The sequence below is a fragment of the Oncorhynchus nerka genome, linkage group LG10 (genome assembly GCF_034236695.1).
Source record: "Oncorhynchus nerka isolate Pitt River linkage group LG10, Oner_Uvic_2.0, whole genome shotgun sequence".
NCBI lineage: Eukaryota > Metazoa > Chordata > Actinopteri > Salmoniformes > Salmonidae > Oncorhynchus > Oncorhynchus nerka.
The window spans coordinates 63088569-63112666 of record NC_088405.1 but is presented as its reverse complement, the minus strand read 5'-3'; the positions used below and the strand labels follow the sequence as shown (position 1 = coordinate 63112666).

The 24098-nt window shown below is 45.1% G+C and overlaps 1 protein-coding gene across 1 annotated transcript in view; it reads right to left on the bottom strand.

The window, feature by feature from the left end:
• The window catches only part of LOC115136267 (cell adhesion molecule DSCAML1-like), a 199125-nt gene that overhangs the window by 16866 nt on the left and 158161 nt on the right, over positions 1–24098 (bottom strand). Inside the window, exons 18-19 of the mRNA XM_065023665.1 lie at positions 22482–22667; positions 21881–22036 (exon numbers count right to left, since the gene is read on the bottom strand). Coding sequence (XP_064879737.1) covers positions 21881–22036; positions 22482–22667 — 342 coding nt within the window. The remainder of the gene's footprint in view (positions 1–21880; positions 22037–22481; positions 22668–24098) is intronic.

The window sequence follows — 24098 nt, the reverse complement described above, 5'->3', positions numbered from 1 at the left end:
TGTCTAGACATACTGTCTACACATACTGTCTACACACACTGTCTACACATACTGTCTACACATACTGTCTACACCTACTGTCCACACGTACTGTCTACACGTACTGTCTACACGTACTGTCTACACATACTGTCTACACGTACTGTCTACACATACTGTCTACACATACTGTCTACACGTACTGTCTACACATACTGTCTACACATACTGTCTACACCTACTGTCTACACATACTGTATACACCTACTGTCTACACATACTGTGCACACATACTGTCTACACATACTGTCTACACATACTGTCTACACCTACTGTCTACACATACTGTCTACACATACTGTCTACACGTACTGTCTACACGTACTGTCCACACGTACTGTCCACACGTACTGTCTACACATACTGTCTACACGTACTCTCTACACATACTGTCTACACGTACTGTCTACACATACTGTCTACACATACTGTGCACACATACTGTCGACACATACTGAGCACACATACTGTCTACACATACTGTCTACACCTACTGTCTACACATACTGTCTACACATACTGTCTACACATACTGTCTACACATACTGTCTACACATACTGTCTACACATACTGTCTACACATACTGTCTACACGTACTGTCTACACGTACTGTCTACACGTACTGTCCACACGTACTGTCCACACGTACTGTCTACACGTACTGTCTACACGTACTGTCTACACATACTGTCTACACGTACTGTCTACACATACTGTCTACACATACTGTGCACACGTACTGTCTACACATACTGTCTACACGTACTGTCTACACATACTGTCTACACGTACTGTCTACACATACTGTCTACACATACTGTGCACACATACTGTCTACACATACTGTCTACACATACTGTGCACACATACTGTCTACACATACTGTCTACACCTACTGTCTACACATACTGTCTACACATACTGTGCACACATACTGTCTACACATACTGTCTACACATACTGTCTACACCTACTGTCTACACATACTGTCCACACATACTGTCTACACATACTGTCAACACATACTGTCTACACATACTGTCTTCAGGACATTACTCTCAGAATACTGCCCACTTCATCAGATAGAAAGACGTGGGTCTCCCTGGGTTACGAGGGACTGGGCTGAAATGAATATTGCGAGGCTCGACTACATTAGACCTTCTTCCATGTACTGTACCGTACTGTAGGACCTAGAGCACACAGATTAATAAGGACACATCCAACCCTAGATAGACATCAGTAGCATTCTGTGCCTGCTGCACTTGACCCTGCTGGATCCTTTATGGATTATAATGAGACTGTTCGAGAGATACAGGACCCCCTCTCCCCTCTCTATCCCACCCAGGGCAGCCTGCTCCCCTCAGTAATCCTGCCCTTCCTGGGCCCCCTCCATCCCCTGGGGCTCCATCTCAACCTGCAGATAATGTCAGGAACGACACCAGGGACATGAGAGAGGGAGGAGAGGGAGGTGGGTAAAGGGCAGCCCCAGGGGGAGATATGATAGGGGACAGGGTTTTTACAGGAGAAAAGCATCATTATCAGAACTGGCCCTCCATGTCAGAATGTGTAGTTAAGGTCCAACTGCTTCTCAAAATCTGCCCGTGTCCAGTCTGTCTGATCCACTGTCAGAACAACCCAATGATAAGGAGTCATATACAGTATAGTAACCTACAGAACAACTCATTCTAACCATGACCATAACCATGGCTATGTAGCCCAACCACAGCTACCATAACCCTTCAGAGACAGGGACAACCACATCTAACATAACCCTTCAGAGAGAGGGACTACCACATGTAACATAACCCTTCAGAGACAGGGAACACCACATGTAACATAACCCTTCAGAGAGAAGGACAACCACATCTAACATAACCCTTCAGAGAGAGGGACTACCACATGTAACATAACCCTTCAGAGAGAAGGACAACCACATCTAACATAACCCTTCAGAGAGAGGGACTACCACATGTAACATAACCCTTCAGAGAGAAGGACAACCACATCTAACATAACCCTTCAGAGACAGGGACAACCACATCTAACATAACCCTTCAGAGAGAAGGACAACCACATCTAACATAACCCTTCAGAGACAGGGACAACCACATCTAACATAACCCTTCAGAGACAGGGACAACCACATCTAACATAACCCTTCAGAGACAGGGACAACCACATCTAACATAACCCTTCAGAGACAGGGACAACCACATCTAACAACATAACCCTTCAGAGACAGGGACAACCACATCTAACATAACCCTTCAGAGACAGGGACTACCACATCTAACATAACCCTTCAGAGACAGGGACTACCACATGTAACATAACCCTTCAGAGAGAAGGACAACCACATCTAACATAACCCTTCAGAGACAGGGACAACCACATCTAACATAACCCTTCAGAGACAGGGACAACCACATCTAACATAACCCTTCAGAGACAGGGACAACCACATCTAACATAACCCTTCAGAGACAGGGACAACCACATCTAACATAACCCTTCAGAGACAGGGACAACCACATCTAACATAACCCTTCAGAGAGAAGGACAACCACATCTAACATAACCCTTCAGAGACAGGGACAACCACATCTAACATAACCCTTCAGAGACAGGGACAACCACATCTAACATAACCCTTCAGAGAGAAGGACAACCACATCTAACATAACCCTTCAGAGACAGGGACAACCACATCTAACATAACCCTTCAGAGACAGGGACAACCACATCTAACATAACCCTTCAGAGACAGGGACAACCACATCTAACATAACCCTTCAGAGACAGGGACAACCACATCTAACATAACCCTTCAGAGACAGGGACAACCACATCTAACATAACCCTTCAGAGACAGGGACAACCACATCTAACATAACCCTTCAGAGAGAAGGACAACCACATCTAACATAACCCTTCAGAGAGAAGGACAACCACATCTAACATAACCCTTCAGAGAGAAGGACAACCACATCTAACATAACCCTTCAGAGACAGGGACAACCACATCTAACATAACCCTTCAGAGACAGGGACAACCACATCTAACATAACCCTTCAGAGACAGGGACAACCACATCTAACATAACCCTTCAGAGAGAAGGACAACCACATCTAACATAACCCTTCAGAGACAGGGACAACCACATCTAACATAACCCTTCAGAGAGAAGGACAACCACATCTAACATAACCCTTCAGAGACAGGGACTACCACATCTAACATAACCCTTCAGAGACAGGGACAACCACATCTAACATAACCCTTCAGAGACAGGGACAACCACATCTAACATAACCCTTCAGAGACAGGGACAACCACATCTAACATAACCCTTCAGAGAGAAGGACAACCACATCTAACATAACCCTTCAGAGACAGGGACAACCACATCTAACATAACCCTTCAGAGACAGGGACAACCACATCTAACATAACCCTTCAGAGAGAAGGACAACCACATCTAACATAACCCTTCAGAGAGAAGGACAACCACATCTAACATAACCCTTCAGAGAGAAGGACAACCACATCTAACATAACCCTTCAGAGAGAAGGACAACCACATCTAACATAACCCTTCAGAGACAGGGACAACCACATCTAACATAACCCTTCAGAGACAGGGACAACCACATCTAACATAACCCTTCAGAGAGAAGGACAACCACATCTAACATAACCCTTCAGAGACAGGGACAACCACATCTAACATAACCCTTCAGAGAGAAGGACAACCACATCTAACATAACCCTTCAGAGACAGGGACAACCACATCTAACATAACCCTTCAGAGAGAAGGACAACCACATCTAACATAACCCTTCAGAGACAGGGACAACCACATCTAACATAACCCTTCAGAGACAGGGACAACCACATCTAACATAACCCTTCAGAGAGAAGGACAACCACATCTAACATAACCCTTCAGAGACAGGGACAACCACATCTAACATAACCCTTCAGAGAGAAGGACAACCACATCTAACATAACCCTTCAGAGAGAAGGACAACCACATCTAACATAACCCTTCAGAGAGAAGGACAACCACATCTAACATAACCCTTCAGAGACAGGGACAACCACATCTAACATAACCCTTCAGAGACAGGGACTACCACATCTAACATAACCCTTCAGAGACAGGGACTACCACATCTAACATAACCCTTCAGAGACAGGGACTACCACATCTAACATAACCCTTCAGAGACAGGGACTACCACATCTAACATAACCCTTCAGAGAGAAGGACAACCACATCTAACATAACCCTTCAGAGACAGGGACTACCACATCTAACATAACCCTTCAGAGAGAAGGACAACCACATCTAACATAACCCTTCAGAGACAGGGACTACCACATCTAACATAACCATTCAGAGAGAAGGACAACCACATCTAACATAACCCTTCAGAGACAGGGACTACCACATCTAACATAACCCTTCAGAGAGAAGGACAACCACATCTAACATAACCCTTCAGAGACAGGGACAACCACATCTAACATAACCCTTCAGAGAGAAGGACAACCACATCTAACATAACCCTTCAGAGAGAAGGACAACCACATCTAACATAACCCTTCAGAGACAGGGACTACCACATCTAACATAACCCTTCAGAGAGAAGGACAACCACATCTAACATAACCCTTCAGAGAGAAGGACAACCACATCTAACATAACCCTTCAGAGACAGGGACAACCACATCTAACATAACCCTTCAGAGAGAAGGACAACCACATCTAACATAACCCTTCAGAGACAGGGACAACCACATCTAACATAACCCTTCAGAGAGAAGGACAACCACATCTAACATAACCCTTCAGAGACAGGGACAACCACATCTAACATAACCCTTCAGAGAAGGACAACCACATCTAACATAACCCTTCAGAGACAGGGACAACCACATCTAACATAACCCTTCAAAGAGAAGGACAACCACATCTAACATAACCCTTCAGAGACAGGACAACCACATCTAACATAACCCTTCAGAGACAGGGACAACCACATCTAACATAACCCTTCAGAGACAGGGACAACCACATCTAACATAACCCTTCAGAGACAGGGACAACCACATCTAACATAACCCTTCAGAGACAGGGACAACCACATCTAACATAACCCTTCAGAGACAGGGACTACCACATCTAACATAACCCTTCAGAGAGAAGGACAACCACATCTAACATAACCCTTCAGAGAGAAGGACAACCACATCTAACATAACCCTTCAGAGACAGGGACAACCACATCTAACATAACCCTTCAGAGAGAAGGACAACCACATCTAACATAACCCTTCAGAGACAGGACAACCACATCTAACATAACCCTTCAGAGAGAAGGACAACCACATCTAACATAACCCTTCAGAGAGAGGACAACCACATCTAACATAACCCTTCAGAGAGAAGGACAACCACATCTAACATAACCCTTCAGAGACAGGACAACCACATCTAACATAACCCTTCAGAGAGAAGGACAACCACATCTAACATAACCCTTCAGAGACAGGGACAACCACATCTAACATAACCCTTCAGAGACAGGGACAACCACATCTAACATAACCCTTCAGAGACAGGGACAACCACATCTAACATAACCCTTCAGAGACAGGGACAACCACATCTAACATAACCCTTCAGAGACAGGGACAACCACATCTAACATAACCCTTCAGAGACAGGACAACCACATCTAACATAACCCTTCAGAGAGAAGGACAACCACATCTAACATAACCCTTCAGAGACAGGGACAACCACATCTAACATAACCCTTCAGAGAGAAGGACAACCACATCTAACATAACCCTTCAGAGACAGGGACAACCACATCTAACATAACCCTTCAGAGAGAAGGACAACCACATCTAACATAACCCTTCAGAGACAGGGACAACCACATCTAACATAACCCTTCAGAGACAGGGACAACCACATCTAACATAACCCTTCAGAGACAGGGACAACCACATCTAACATAACCCTTCAGAGACAGGACAACCACATCTAACATAAGAGAGAAGGACAACCACATCCTTCAGAGACAGGGACAACCACATCTAACATAACCCTTCAGAGACAGGGACAACCACATCTAACATAACCCTTCAGAGACAGGGACAACCACATCTAACATAACCCTTCAGAGACAGGGACAACCACATCTAACATAACCCTTCAGAGAGAAGGACAACCACATCTAACATAACCCAGAGACAGGACAACAGAGAGAGGGACAACCACATCTAACATAACCCTTCAGAGACAGGACAACCACATCTAACATAACCCTTCAGAGACAGGGACAACCACATCTAACATAACCCTTCAGAGACAGGGACAACCACATCTAACATAACCCTTCAGAGAGAAGGACAACCACATCTAACATAACCCTTCAGAGAGAAGGACAACCACATCTAACATAACCCTTCAGAGACAGGGACAACCACATCTAACATAACCCTTCAGAGACAGGGACAACCACATCTAACATAACCCTTCAGAGACAGGGACAACCACATCTAACATAACCCTTCAGAGACAGGGACAACCACATCTAACATAACCCTTCAGAGACAGGGACAACCACATCTAACATAACCCTTCAGAGAGAAGGACAACCACATCTAACATAACCCTTCAGAGACAGGGACAACCACATCTAACATAACCCTTCAGAGAGAGGGACAACCACATCTAACATAACCCTTCAGAGACAGGGACAACCACATCTAACATAACCCTTCAGAGACAGGGACAACCACATCTAACATAACCCTTCAGAGAGAAGGACAACCACATCTAACATAACCCTTCAGAGACAGGGACAACCACATCTAACATAACCCTTCAGAGACAGGGACAACCACATCTAACATAACCCTTCAGAGACAGGGACCCTTCAGACCACATCTAACATAACCCTTCAGAGAGAAGGACAACCACATCTAACATAACCCTTCAGAGACAGGGACAACCACATCTAACATAACCCTTCAGAGACAGGACAACCACATCTAACATAACCCTTCAGAGAGAAGGACAACCACATCTAACATAACCCTTCAGAGACAGGGACAACCACATCTAACATAACCCTTCAGAGACAGGGACAACCACATCTAACATAACCCTTCAGAGAGAAGGACAACCACATCTAACATAACCCTTCAGAGAGAAGGACAACCACATCTAACATAACCCTTCAGAGACAGGGACAACCACATCTAACATAACCCTTCAGAGAGAAGGACAACCACATCTAACATAACCCTTCAGAGACAGGGACTACCACATCTAACATAACCATTCAGAGAGAAGGACAACCACATCTAACATAACCCTTCAGAGAGAAGGACAACCACATCTAACATAACCCTTCAGAGAGAAGGACAACCACATCTAACATAACCCTTCAGAGACAGGGACAACCACATCTAACATAACCCTTCAGAGAGAAGGACAACCACATCTAACATAACCCTTCAGAGACAGGGACAACCACATCTAACATAACCCTTCAGAGACAGGGACAACCACATCTAACATAACCCTTCAGAGAGAAGGACAACCACATCTAACATAACCCTTCAGAGACAGGGACAACCACATCTAACATAACCCTTCAGAGACAGGGACAACCACATCTAACATAACCCTTCAGAGACAGGGACAACCACATCTAACATAACCCTTCAGAGACAGGGACAACCACATCTAACATAACCCTTCAGAGACAGGGACAACCACATCTAACATAACCCTTCAGAGAGAAGGACAACCACATCTAACATAACCCTTCAGAGACAGGACAACCACATCTAACATAACCCTTCAGAGAGAAGGACAACCACATCTAACATAACCCTTCAGAGAGAAGGACAACCACATCTAACATAACCCTTCAGAGACAGGGACAACCACATCTAACATAACCCTTCAGAGACAGGACAACCACATCTAACATAACCCTTCAGAGAGAAGGACAACCACATCTAACATAACCCTTCAGAGAGAAGGACAACCACATCTAACATAACCCTTCAGAGACAGGGACAACCACATCTAACATAACCCTTCAGAGAGAAGGACAACCACATCTAACATAACCCTTCAGAGACAGGGACAACCACATCTAACATAACCCTTCAGAGAGAAGGACAACCACATCTAACATAACCCTTCAGAGACAGGGACAACCACATCTAACATAACCCTTCAGAGAGAAGGACACCCACATCTAACATAACCCTTCAGAGACAGGACAACCACATCTAACATAACCCTTCAGAGACAGGGACAACCACATCTAACATAACCCTTCAGAGACAGGGACAACCACATCTAACATAACCCTTCAGAGACAGGGACTACCACATCTAACATAACCCTTCAGAGACAGGGACAACCACATCTAACATAACCCTTCAGAGACAGGGACAACCACATCTAACATAACCCTTCAGAGACAGGGACAACCACATCTAACATAACCCTTCAGAGACAGGGACTACCACATCTAACATATCCCTTCAGAGAGAAGGACAACCACATCTAACATAACCCTTCAGAGACAGGGACAACCACATCTAACATAACCCTTCAGAGAGAAGGACAACCACATCTAACATAACCCTTCAGAGACAGGGACAACCACATCTAACATAACCCTTCAGAGACAGGGACAACCACATCTAACATAACCCTTCAGAGAGAAGTACAACCACATCTAACATAACCCTTCAGAGAGAAGGACAACCACATCTAACATAACCCTTCAGAAAAAGGGACTACCACATCTAACATAACCCTTCAGAGACAGGACAACCACATCTAACATAACCCTTCAGAGACAGGGACAACCACATCTAACATAACCCTTCAGAGACAGGACAACCACATCTAACACAACCCTTCAGAGACAGGGACAACCACATCTAACATAACCCTTCAGAGAGAAGGACAACCACATCTAACATAACCCTTCAGAGAGAAGGACAACCACATCTAACATAACCCTTCAGAGACAGGGACTACCACATCTAACATAACCCTTCAGAGACAGGGACAACCACATCTAACATAACCCTTCAGAGAGAAGGACAACCACATCTAACATAACCCTTCAGAGAGAAGGACAACCACATCTAACATAACCCTTCAGAGACAGGGACAACCACATCTAACATAACCCTTCAGAGACAGGGACAACCACATCTAACATAACCCTTCAGAGAGAGGACAACCACATCTAACATAACCCTTCAGAGAGGGACAACCACATCTAACATAACCCTTCAGAGACAGGGACAACCACATCTAACATAACCCTTCAGAGACAGGGACAACCACATCTAACATAACCCTTCAGAGACAGGGACAACCACATCTAACATAACCCTTCAGAGACAGGGACAACCACATCTAACATAACCCTTCAGAGACAGGGACAACCACATCTAACATAACCCTTCAGAGACAGGGACTACCACATCTAACATAACCCTTCAGAGACAGGGACAACCACATCTAACATAACCCTTCAGAGACAGGGACAACCACATCTAACATAACCCTTCAGAGACAGGGACTACCACATCTAACATAACCCTTCAGAGACAGGGACAACCACATCTAACATAACCCTTCAGAGAGAAGGACAACACATCTAACATAACCCTTCAGAGACAGGGACTAACATCTAACATAACCCTTCAGAGAGAAGGACAACCACATCTAACATAACCCTTCAGAGACAGGGACAACCACATCTAACATAACCCTTCAGAGAGAAGGACAACCACATCTAACATAACCCTTCAGAGACAGGGACAACCACATCTAACATAACCCTTCAGAGAGAAGGACAACCACATCTAACATAACCCTTCAGAGACAGGGACAACCACATCTAACATAACCCTTCAGAGAGAAGGACAACCACATCTAACATAACCCTTCAGAGAGAAGGACAACCACATCTAACATAACCCTTCAGAGAGAAGGACAACCACATCTAACATAACCCTTCAGAGACAGGGACAACCACATCTAACATAACCCTTCAGAGACAGGGACAACCACATCTAACATAACCCTTCAGAGACAGGGACAACCACATCTAACATAACCCTTCAGAGAGAGGACAACCACATCTAACATAACCCTTCAGAGACAGGGACAACCACATCTAACATAACCCTTCAGAGAGAAGGACAACCACATCTAACATAACCCTTCAGAGACAGGGACAACCACATCTAACATAACCCTTCAGAGAGAAGGACAACCACATCTAACATAACCCTTCAGAGACAGGGACAACCACATCTAACATAACCCTTCAGAGAGAAGGACAACCACATCTAACATAACCCTTCAGAGACAGGGACAACCACATCTAACATAACCCTTCAAAGAGAAGGACAACCACATCTAACATAACCCTTCAGAGACAGGACAACCACATCTAACATAACCCTTCAGAGACAGGGACAACCACATCTAACATAACCCTTCAGAGACAGGGACAACCACATCTAACATAACCCTTCAGAGACAGGGACAACCACATCTAACATAACCCTTCAGAGACAGGGACAACCACATCTAACATAACCCTTCAGAGACAGGGACTACCACATCTAACATAACCCTTCAGAGAGAAGGACAACCACATCTAACATAACCCTTCAGAGAGAAGGACAACCACATCTAACATAACCCTTCAGAGACAGGGACAACCACATCTAACATAACCCTTCAGAGACAGGACAACCACATCTAACATAACCCTTCAGAGAGAAGGACAACCACATCTAACATAACCCTTCAGAGAGAAGGACAACCACATCTAACATAACCCTTCAGAGACAGGGACAACCACATCTAACATAACCCTTCAGAGAGAAGGACAACCACATCTAACATAACCCTTCAGAGACAGGGACAACCACATCTAACATAACCCTTCAGAGAGAAGGACAACCACATCTAACATAACCCTTCAGAGACAGGGACAACCACATCTAACATAACCCTTCAGAGACAGGGACAACCACATCTAACATAACCCTTCAGAGACAGGGACAACCACATCTAACATAACCCTTCAGAGAGAAGGACAACCACATCTAACATAACCCTTCAGAGACAGGGACAACCACATCTAACATAACCCTTCAGATAGAAGGACTACCACATTTAACATAACCCTTCAGAGACAGGGACAACCACATCTAACATAACCCTTCAGAGACAGGGACAACCACATCTAACATAACCCTTCAGAGAGAAGGACAACCACATCTAACATAACCCTTCAGAGACAGGGACTACCACATCTAACATAACCCTTCAGAGACAGGACAACCACATCTAACATAACCCTTCAGAGACAGGACAACCACATCTAACACAACCCTTCAGAGACAGGGACAACCACATCTAACATTACCCTTCAGAGAGAAGGACAACCACATCTAACATAACCCTTCAGAGAGAAGGACAACCGCATCTAACATAACCCTTCAGAGACAGGGACTACCACATCTAACATAACCCTTCAGAGACAGGGACAACCACATCTAACATAACCCTTCAGAGAGAAGGACAACCACATCTAACATAACCCTTCAGAGACAGGGACAACCACATCTAACATAACCCTTCAGAGACAGGGACAACCACATCTAACATAACCCTTCAGAGAGAAGGACAACCACATCTAACATAACCCTTCAGAGACAGGGACAACCACATCTAACATAACCCTTCAGAGAGAAGGACAACCACATCTAACATAACCCTTCAGAGAGAAGGACAACCACATCTAACATAACCCTTCAGAGACAGGGACTACCACATCTAACATAACCCTTCAGAGACAGGGACAACCACATCTAACATAACCCTTCAGAGAGAAGGACAACCACATCTAACATAACCCTTCAGAGACAGGGACAACCACATCTAACATAACCCTTCAGAGACAGGGACAACCACATCTAACATAACCCTTCAGAGACAGGGACAACCACATCAACCACAAAATAACCCTTCAGGAGAAGGACAACCACATCTAACATAACCCTTCAGAGACAGGGACAACCACATCTAACATAACCCTTCAGAGAGAAGGACAACCACATCTAACATAACCCTTCAGAGAGAAGGACAGGACAGGGACAACCACATCTAACATAACCCTTCAGAGACAGGGACAACAACATCTAACATAACCCTTCAGAGAGAAGGACAACCACATCTAACATAACCCTTCAGAGACAGGGACAACCACATCTAACATAACCCTTCAGAGACAGGGACAACCACATCTAACATAACCCTTCAGAGAGAAGGACAACCACATCTAACATAACCCTTCAGAGACAGGGACAACCACATCTAACATAACCCTTCAGAGACAGGACAACCGCATCTAACATAACCCTTCAGAGAGAGGGACAACCACATCTAACATAACCCTTCAGTGTCACGTTTTATCAAGGTGGGTGGAATCAGGCGCAGAGAGCAGGTTTCAGATATTTGACCGTTTATTCTCCGGCGCACAAAAAACACGGTCAACTCAACACACAGGGTGAATAATCCACCACAGGATCAAAAATAGACCGGAGAATAAAACACAAGCACTACACCAAATGACATGAATACAAAAACAATCCCGCACAAAACAAGGGAACACAACCTACATATAAGGACGTTAATTAAACTAAAATACACACAGGTGAAACTAATAAGACAAAACCAATAGACAAACGAAAAAGGGATCGGTAGTGGCTAGTAGGACGGTGACAACCACATCTAACAGGACAGGACAACCATGACCATAACCCTTCAGAGACAGGACAACCACATCTAACATAACCCTTCAGAGACAGGGACAACCACATCTAACATAACCCTTCAGAGAGAAGGACAACCACATCTAACATAACCCTTCAGAGAGAAGGACAACCACATCTAACATAACCCTTCAGAGACAGGGACAACCACATCTAACATAACCCTTCAGAGAGAAGGACAACCACATCTAACATAACCCTTCAGAGACAGGACAACCACATCTAACATAACCCTTCAGAGACAGGACAACCACATCTAACATAACCCTTCAGAGACAGGGACAACCACATCTAACATAACCCTTCAGAGACAGGGACAACCACATCTAACATAACCCTTCAGAGACAGGACAACCACATCTAACATAACCCTTCAGAGAGAAGGACAACCACATCTAACATAACCCTTCAGACACCACATCTAACATAACCCTTCAGAGACAGGACAACCACATCTAACATAACCCTTCAGAGACAGGGACAACCACATCTAACATAACCCTTCAGAGAGAAGGACAACCACATCTAACATAACCCTTCAGAGAGAAGGACAACCACATCTAACATAACCCTTCAGAGACAGGACAACCACATCTAACATAACCCTTCAGAGAGAAGGACAACCACATCTAACATAACCCTTCAGAGACAGGGACAACCACATCTAACATAACCCTTCAGAGACAGGGACAACCACATCTAACATAACCCTTCAGAGAGAAGGACAACCACATCTAACATAACCCTTCAGAGACAGGGACAACCACATCTAACATAACCCTTCAGAGAGGGACAACCACATCTAACATAACCCTTCAGAGACAGGGACAACCACATCTAACATAACCCTTCAGAGACAGGGACAACCACATCTAACATAACCCTTCAGAGAGAAGGACAACCACATCTAACATAACCCTTCAGAGACAGGGACTACCACATCTAACATAACCCTTCAGAGACAGGGACAACCACATCTAACATAACCCTTCAGAGAGAAGGACAACCACATCTAACATAACCCTTCAGAGACAGGGACAACCACATCTAACATAACCATTCAGAGAGAAGGACAACCACATCTAACATAACCCTTCAGAGACAGGGACAACCACATCTAACATAACCCTTCAGAGACAGAAGGACAACCACATCTAACATAACCCTTCAGAGACAGGGACAACCACATCTAACATAACCCTTCAGAGACAGGGACAACCACATCTAACATAACCCTTCAGAGACAGGGACAACCACATCTAACATAACCCTTCAGAGACAGGGACAACCACATCTAACATAACCCTTCAGAGACAGGGACAACCACATCTAACATAACCCTTCAGAGACAGGGACAACCACATCTAACATAACCCTTCAGAGACAGGGACAACCACATCTAACATAACCCTTCAGAGACAGGGACAACCACATCTAACATAACCCTTCAGAGACAGGGACAACCACATCTAACATAACCCTTCAGAGAGAAGGACAACCACATCTAACATAACCCTTCAGAGACAGGGACAACCACATCTAACATAACCCTTCAGAGACAGGGACAACCACATCTAAACATAACCCTTCAGAGAGAGGGACAACCACATCTAACATAACCCTTCAGAGACAGGGACAACCACATCTAACATAACCCTTCAGAGAGAGGGACAACCACATCTAACATAACCCTTCAGAGAGAAGGACAACCACATCTAACATAACCCTTCAGAGACAGGGACAACCACATCTAACATAACCCTTCAGAGAGAGGGACAACCACATCTAACATAACCCTTCAGAGAGAAGGACAACCACATCTAACATAACCCTTCAGAGACAGGGACAACCACATCTAACATAACCCTTCAACAGAGAAGGACAACCACATCTAACATAACCCTTCAGAGACAGGACAACCACATCTAACATAACCCTTCAGAGACAGGGACAACCACATCTAACATAACCCTTCAGAGACAGGGACAACCACTAACATAACCCTTCAGAGACAGGGACAACCACATCTAACATAACCCTTCAGAGACAGGGACAACCACATCTAACATAACCCTTCAGAGACAGGGACAACCACATCTAACATAACCCTTCAGAGAGAAGGACAACCACATCTAACATAACCCTTCAGAGAGAGGACAACCACATCTAACATAACCCTTCAGAGACAGGGACAACCACATCTAACATAACCCTTCAGAGAGAAGGACAACCACATCTAACATAACCCTTCAGAGAGAAGGACAACCACATCTAACATAACCCTTCAGAGAGAAGGACAACCACATCTAACATAACCCTTCAGAGACAGGGACAACCACATCTAACATAACCCTTCAGAGAGAAGGACAACCACATCTAACATAACCCTTCAGAGACAGGGACAACCACATCTAACATAACCCTTCAGAGACAGGACAACCACATCTAACATAACCCTTCAGAGACAGGGACAACCACATCTAACATAACCCTTCAGAGACAGGGACAACCACATCTAACATAACCCTTCAGAGACAGGGACAACCACATCTAACATAACCCTTCAGAGAGAAGGACAACCACATCTAACATAACCCTTCAGAGACAGGGACAACCACATCTAACATAACCCTTCAGAGAGAAGGACAACCACATCTAACATAACCCTTCAGAGACAGGGACAACCACATCTAACATAACCCTTCAGAGAGAAGGACAACCACATCTAACATAACCCTTCAGAGACAGGGACAACCACATCTAACATAACCCTTCAGAGACAGGACAACCACATCCCTAACATAACCCTTCAGAGACAGGGACAACCACATCTAACATTACCCTTCAGAGAGAAGGACAACCACATCTAACAACATAACCCTTCAGAGACAGGACAACCACATCTAACATAACCCTCTAACAGAGACAGGGACAACCACATCTAACATAACCCTTCAGAGACAGGGTCAACCACATCTAACATAACCCTTCAGAGAGAAGGACTACCACATCTAACATAACCCTTCAGAGACAGGGACAACCACATCTAACATAACCCTTCAGAGAGAAGGACAACCACATCTAACATAACCCTTCAGAGAGAAGGACAACCGCATCTAACATAACCCTTCAGAGACAGGGACTACCACATCTAACATAACCCTTCAGAGACAGGGACAACCACATCTAACATAACCCTTCAGAGAGAAGGACAACCACATCTAACATAACCCTTCAGAGACAGGGACAACCTAACATCCCTTCAGAGACAGGGACAACCTAACACAACCCTTCAGAGAGAAGGACAACCACATCTAACATAACCCTTCAGAGAGAAGGACAACCACATCTAACATAACCCTTCAGAGACAGGGACAACCACATCTAACATAACCCTTCAGAGAGAAGGACAACCACATCTAACATAACCCTTCAGAGACAGGGACAACCACATCTAACATAACCCTTCAGAGACAGGGACAACCACATCTAACATAACCCTTCAGAGACAAGGACAACCACATCTAACATAACCCTTCAGAGACAGGGACAACCACATCTAACATAACCCTTCAGAGACAGGGACAACCACATCTAACATAACCCTTCAGAGAGAAGGACAACCACATCTAACATAACCCTTCAGAGACAGGGACAACCACATCTAACATAACCCTTCAGAGACAGGACAACCACATCTAACATAACCCTTCAGAGAGAGGACAACCACATCTAACATAACCCTTCAGTGTCAGACAGGGAATCAGGCGCTTCAGAGAGCAGGTTTCAGATCTTAACCCTTCAGAGAGAAGGACAACCACATCTAAAAACCCTTCAGAGTCAACTCAACACATAACAGGGTGAAACCAATCCACCACAGGATCAAAATAGACCGGAGAATAAAACACAACACTACACCAAATGACATGAATACAAAAACAATCCCGCACAAAACAAGGGCGGGACAACCTACTCTAACATATAAGAGACGTTAATTAACTAAAATACACACAGGTGAAACTAATAAGACAAAACCAATAGACAAACGAAAAGGGATCGGTAGTGGCTTCAGTAGGACGGTGACGACGACCGCATAACGAGCACCAACCCCGAACAGGCAGGGAACCAACTTCAGAGACAGGGAAGTCCACATCTACATTCAGAGACAGGGACAACCATATCTAACATAACCCTTCAGAGAGAAGGACAACCACATCTAACATAACCCTTCAGAGAGAAGGACTACCACATCTAACATAACCCTTCAGAGACAGGGACAACCACATCTAACATAACCCTTCAGAGAGAAGGACAACCACATCTAACATAACCCTTCAGAGAGAAGGACAACCACATCTAACATAACCCTTCAGAGACAGGGACAACCACATCTAACATAACCCTTCAGAGAGAAGGACAACCACATCTAACATAACCCTTCAGAGAGAAGGACAACCACATCTAACATAACCCTTCAGAGAGAAGGACAACCACATCTAACATAACCATTCAGAGAGAAGGACAACCACATCTAACATAACCCTTCAGAGACAGGGACTACCAGAGAAGGACATCTAACATAACCCTTCAGAGACAGGACAACCACATCTAACATAACCCTTCAGAGAGAAGGACAACCACATCTAACATAACCCTTCAAGAGAAGGACAACCACATCTAACCCCTTCAGAGAGAAGGACAACCACATCTAACATAACCATTCAACAACCACATCTAACCCTTCAGAGAGAAGGACAGGAGAGAAGGACAACCACATCTAACATAACCCTTCAGAGACAGGGACAACCACATCTAACATAACCCTTCAGAGACAGGGACAACCACATCTAACATAACCCTTCAGAGACAGGGACAACCACATCTAACATAACCCTTCAGAGACAGGGACAACCACATCTAACATAACCCTTCAGAGACAAGGACAACCACATCTAACATAACCCTTCAGAGACAGGACAACCACATCTAACATAACCCTTCAGAGACAGGGACAACCACATCTAACATAACCCTTCAGAGAGAAGGACAACCACATCTAACATAACCCTTCAGAGACAGGGACAACCACATCTAACATAACCCTTCAGAGACAGGGACAACCACATCTAACATAACCCTTCAGAGAGAAGGACAACCACATCTAACATAACCCTTCAGAGACAAGGACAACCACATCTAACATAACCCTTCAGAGACAGGGACAACCACATCTAACATAACCATTCAGAGAGAAGGACAACCACCACATCTTCAACAACCACATAACCCTTCAGAGACAGGGACAACCACATCTAACTAACCATTCAGAGACAGGGACAACCACATCTAACAAACCCTTCAGAGAAGGGACAACCACATCTAACATAACCCTTCAGACCCTTAACAGGGGGACAACCACATCTAACATAACCCTTCAGAGACAGGGACAACCACATCTAACATAACCCTTCAGAGACAGGGACAACCACATCTAACACAACCCTTCAGAGACAGGGACAACCACATTTAACATAACCCTTCAGAGACAGGGACAACCACATCTAACATAACCCTTCAGAGAGAAGGACAACCACATCTAACATAACCCTTCAGAGACAGGGACAACCACATCTAACATAACCCTTCAGAGACAGGGACTACCACATCTAACATAACCCTTCAGAGAGAAGGACAACCACATCTAACATAACCCTTCAGAGACAGGGACAACCACATCTAACATAACCCTTCAGAGACAGGGACAACCACATCTAACATAACCCTTCAGAGAGAAGGACAACCACATCTAACATAACCCTTCAGAGACAGGGACAACCACATCTAACATAACCCTTCAGAGACAGGGACAACCACATCTAACATAACCCTTCAGAGACAGGGACAACCACATCTAACATAACCCTTCAGAGACAGGACAACCACATCTAACATAACCCTTCAGAGACAGGGACAACCACATCTAACATAACCCTTCAGAGACAGGGACAACCACATCTAACATAACCCTTCAGAGACAGGGACAACCACATCTAACATAACCCTTCAGAGACAGGGACAACCACATCTAACATAACCCTTCAGAGACAGGGACAACCACATCTAAACCCTTCAGAGACCAACTTCAGAGACAGGGACTACCACATCTAACATAACCCTTCAGAGACAGGGACAACCACATCTAACATAACCCTTCAGAGACAGGGACTACCACATCTAACATAACCCTTCAGAGACAGGGACAACCACATCTAACATAACCCTTCAGAGAGAGGACAACCACATCTAACATAACCCTTCAGAGAGAAGGACAACCACATCTAACATAACCCTTCAGAGAGAAGGACAACCACATCTAACATAACCCTTCAGAGAGAAGGACAACCACATCTAACATAACCCTTCAGAGACAGGGACAACCACATCTAACATAACCCTTCAGAGACAGGGACAACCACATCTAACATAACCCTTCAGAGAGAAGGACAACCACATCTAACATAACCCTTCAGAGACAGGGACAACCACATCTAACATAACCCTTCAGAGACAGGGACAACCACATCTAACATAACCCTTCAGAGACAGGGACAACCACATCTAACATAACCCTTCAGAGACAGGGACAACCACATCTAACATAACCCTTCAGAGACAGGGACAACCACATCTAACATAACCCTTCAGAGACAGGGACAACCACATCTAACATAACCCTTCAGAGAGAAGGACAACCACATCTAACATAACCCTTCAGAGAGAAGGACAACCACATCTAACATAACCCTTCAGAGACAGGGACTACCACATCTAACATAACCTTTCAGAGACAGGGACAACCATATCTAACACAACCCTTCAGAGACAGGGACAACCACATCTAACATAACCCTTCAGAGACAGGGACAACCACATCTAACATAACCCTTCAGAGACAGGGACAACATCTAACATAACCCTTCAGAGACAGGGACAACCACATCTAACATAACCCTTCAGAGACAGGGACTACCACATCTAACATAACCCTTCAGAGACAGGGACAACCACATCTAACATAACCCTTCAGAGACAGGGACAACCACATCTAACATAACCCTTCAGAGAGAAGGACAACCACATCTAACATAACCCTTCAGAGACAGGGACAACCACATCTAACATAACCCTTCAGAGAGAAGGACAACCACATCTAACATAACCCTTCAGAGAGAAGGACAACCACATCTAACATAACCCTTCAGAGAGAAGGACAACCACATCTAACATAACCCTTCAGAGACAGGGACAACCACATCTAACATAACCCTTCAGAGACAGGACAACCACATCTAACATAACCCTTCAGAGACAGGGACAACCACATCTAACATAACCCTTCAGAGACAGGGACAACCACATCTAACATAACCCTTCAGAGACAGGGACAACCACATCTAACATAACCCTTCAGAGACAGGGACAACCACATCTAACATAACCCTTCAGAGACAGGGACAACCACATCTAACATAACCCTTCAGAGACAGGGACAACCACATCTAACATAACCCTTCAGAGAGAAGGACAACCACATCTAACATAACCCTTCAGAGACAGGGACAACCACATCTAACATAACCCTTCAGAGACAGGGACAACCACATCTAACATAACCCTTCAGATAGAAGGACTACCACATCTAACATAACCCTTCAGAGACAGGGACAACCACATCTAACATAACCCTTCAGAGACAGGGACAACCACATCTAACATAACCCTTCAGAGACAGGACAACCACATCTAACATAACCCTTCAGAGACAGGGACATTCATCTTCCCATTTCTTATTTATTTTCATATTTCATATCTTGCCCCCTCACCCAGACAGGCCCAGCTGTGCCACCTCTCCCTCACTCCCTCCTAAAACACTAAATTAATGATCTCTAATCCAGGAGGAGTTAATCCCTGGGCCTGGCTGGTTGGCTGGTTGGCTGCCTGGCTGGTTAGCTGGCTGGCTGCCTGGCTGGTTGGCTGCCTGGCTGGTTGGCTGGCTGCCTGGCTGGTTGGCTGCCTGGCTGATTGGCTGGTTGGCTGCCTGCCTGGTTGGCTGGTTGACTGCATGGCTGGTTGGCCGCCTGGCTGGTTGGCTGCCTGGCTGGTTGGCTGCCTGGCTGGTTGGCTGCCTGGGTGGTTGGCTGCCTGGCTGCCTGGGTGGTTGGCTGCCTGGGTGGTTGGCTGGTTGGCTGCCTGGCTGGTTGGCTGCCTGGCTGGTTGGCTGCCTGGCTGGGTGGTTGGCTGCCTGGGTGGTTGGCTGGTTGGCTGCAGGACTAGGTGATGGGGAGCAGTACCCCTCCTCTCCCCCATTTTGCTTCTCCCTTTACCCCTCCTCTTCTATCCCCCTATCTCTAGTTACGAGCCCTCAGCCATGGGCCCAAAGCTTCTTAATTCTCATTAGCACTGGTAATGGGGTCTCACTACACAAATCAACTTTAGTCATGGGTTTGAGATAAACCCTGACATCCTCCTCTACACCCCCCCACACACACGTAACTCCCCGCTGAGCTTCTCCTCCCTTCCAAGCAGTCAGCATCTCAGTGGGACTGTGGCTCTGACTATCTCTGGTGTATTTCAGGTTTAAAAAGGCTTCTGAAGTTTGTCATTTATGCTATGAAATGTCAGATTTGATTTTCCCTTACGAAAAATGGATCAACCCCTACAAAAATGTCTATTAATTTAATTATAATCCACCATAACAATTCACATTTCCTGTTGCTGCAGGATTATTTTCCTGCTGTAGAAAACTGGCTCAAATTAAGATCTTACATCTGTATGGGTTAAAGTCAGGGGAAGTATATGTACTGTATAAGTGTGTGTAGATGTGTGTGTCCACGCAAGTGCACGTGTGTGTGTACTCACGGTCCTCGCGGGTTTGGATGTACAGGACATTGCTCCTGACCCCGTCCCCAGCCTGTGTGTAGGCCAGCACCTGGACACTGTAGTTAGTGAACTTCTCCAGCCCTCTCAGCTCCACCTGCTCACGAGTTGTAGTGATGTTCTGCATCTCTCCCCATTCTGACAGAGAGAGGTAGAGAGAGAGAGGGGGAGGGAGAGAGAGAGAGAGAGAGAGAGAGAGAGAGAGAGAGAGAGAGAAAGAAACAAAGAAACAAAGAAAGAAACAAAGAAAGAAAGAAAGAGAAAGTAAAAGGAGAAAGTAAGCCTTGTTTGCTCATGAATCTCAAGTGCACAAATTGGGAGGACAATACAGGTTAGGGAAGGTAAACAACTATATATTTTTAATTCCATGTAAACCAAAGACAGATTGGAAATGGGGTGTGTGAAGGGTTAGGAGCCAGATGAGGAGAGGGGTGTGAGTTAAGGGTTACCACACACAGAGACAGACAGGTGGGGAGCACAGTTAGAGTGTTTGGTACAGGTTCACACACCCATGTCAGACATCAGACAGACAGGTGGGGCCATGGGTTTGGGGTTTAGTTAGAATGATAGTTGTGATAATTACTCTGCATTGGCCCCTGTGCCTGGCCCCCACAGCACCCACCTCCGTCAGGGAAGAGGGACCAGAACACCACGCGGTAGCCCTTCAGCACGCCATGCAGCGTAAGACGCGGGGGCTCCGCCCATGTGATCACCGCCTCGTCTGACGTCACCGAGATGGCCCGCACGTTCTGGGGTGGCTGGCTGGGCACTGGGGGTAGGAGAAAGGTCATAGGTTAACATCACAGAGGGCTATAGTGTATGTTATTGAACACAGCTATCTCTGACTAATAGGACAGAAATGATAGTAATTGCAAAAAAATACTATTTATTCCAATCTTCAACTTTCAATCACTGCAACGGGGAGAGAAACAGATGTAGAAAGTGAGGGATGACAGAGAGAGAGAGAGAGAGAGAGAGAGAGAGAGAGAGAGAGAGAGAGAGCAAGGGAGGGAGGGGCAGGTATAGCCGTCATTGTAAATAAGAATGTGTTCTTACCTGACTTGCCTAGTTAAATAAAGGTTAAATAATAATAGTAAGGATGAAGGGAAAGAGGGATACACAGTAGCATATAACAGGGCAGACTGGACTGATAAGGGTTAACATGAAGGATGTTGATGAGATGCAGACAGAGGATAAGGGTTAACATGAAGGATGTTGATGAGATGCAGACGGAAGATAAGGGTTAACATGAAGGATGTTGATGAGATGCAGACGGAGGATAAGGGTTAACATGAAGGATGTTGATAAGATGCAGACGGAGGATAAGGGTTAACATGAAGGATGTTGATGAGATGCAGACGGAGGATAAGGGTTAATATGAAGGATGTTGATGAGATGCAGACGGAGGATAAGGGTTAACATGAAGGATGTTGATGAGATGCAGACAGAGGATAAGGGTTAACATGAAGGATGTTGATGAGATGCAGACAGAGGATAAGGGTTAACATGAAGGATGTTGATGAGATGCAGACGGAGGATAAGGGTCAACATGAAGGATGTTGATGAGATGCAGACGGAGGATAAGGGTCAACATGAAGGATGTTGATGAGATGCAGACGGAGGATAAGGGTCAACATGAAGGATGTTGATGAGATGCAGACAGAGGATAAGGGTTAACATGAAGGATGTTGATGAGATGCAGACGGAGGATAAGGGTTAACATGAAGGATGTTGATGAGATGCAGACGGAGGATAAGGGTTAACATGAAGGATGTTGATGAGATGCAGACGGAGGATAAGGGTCAACATGAAGGATGTTGATGAGATGCAGACGGAGGATAAGGGTTAACATGAAGGATGTTGATGAGATGCAGACGGAGGATAAGGGTTAACATGAAGGATGTTGATGAGATGCAGACGGAGGATAAGGGTTAACATGAAGGATGTTGATGAGATGCAGACGGAGGATAAGGGTTAACATGAAGGATGTTGATGAGATGCAGACGGAGGATAAGGGTCAACATGAAGGATGTTGATGAGATGCAGACTGGACTGATAAGGGTTAACATGAAGGATGTTGATGAGATGCAGACGGAGGATAAGGGTTAACATGAAGGATGTTGATGAGATGCAGACTGGACTGATAAGGGTTAACATGAAGGATGTTGATGAGATGCAGAAGGAGGATAAGGGTCAACAT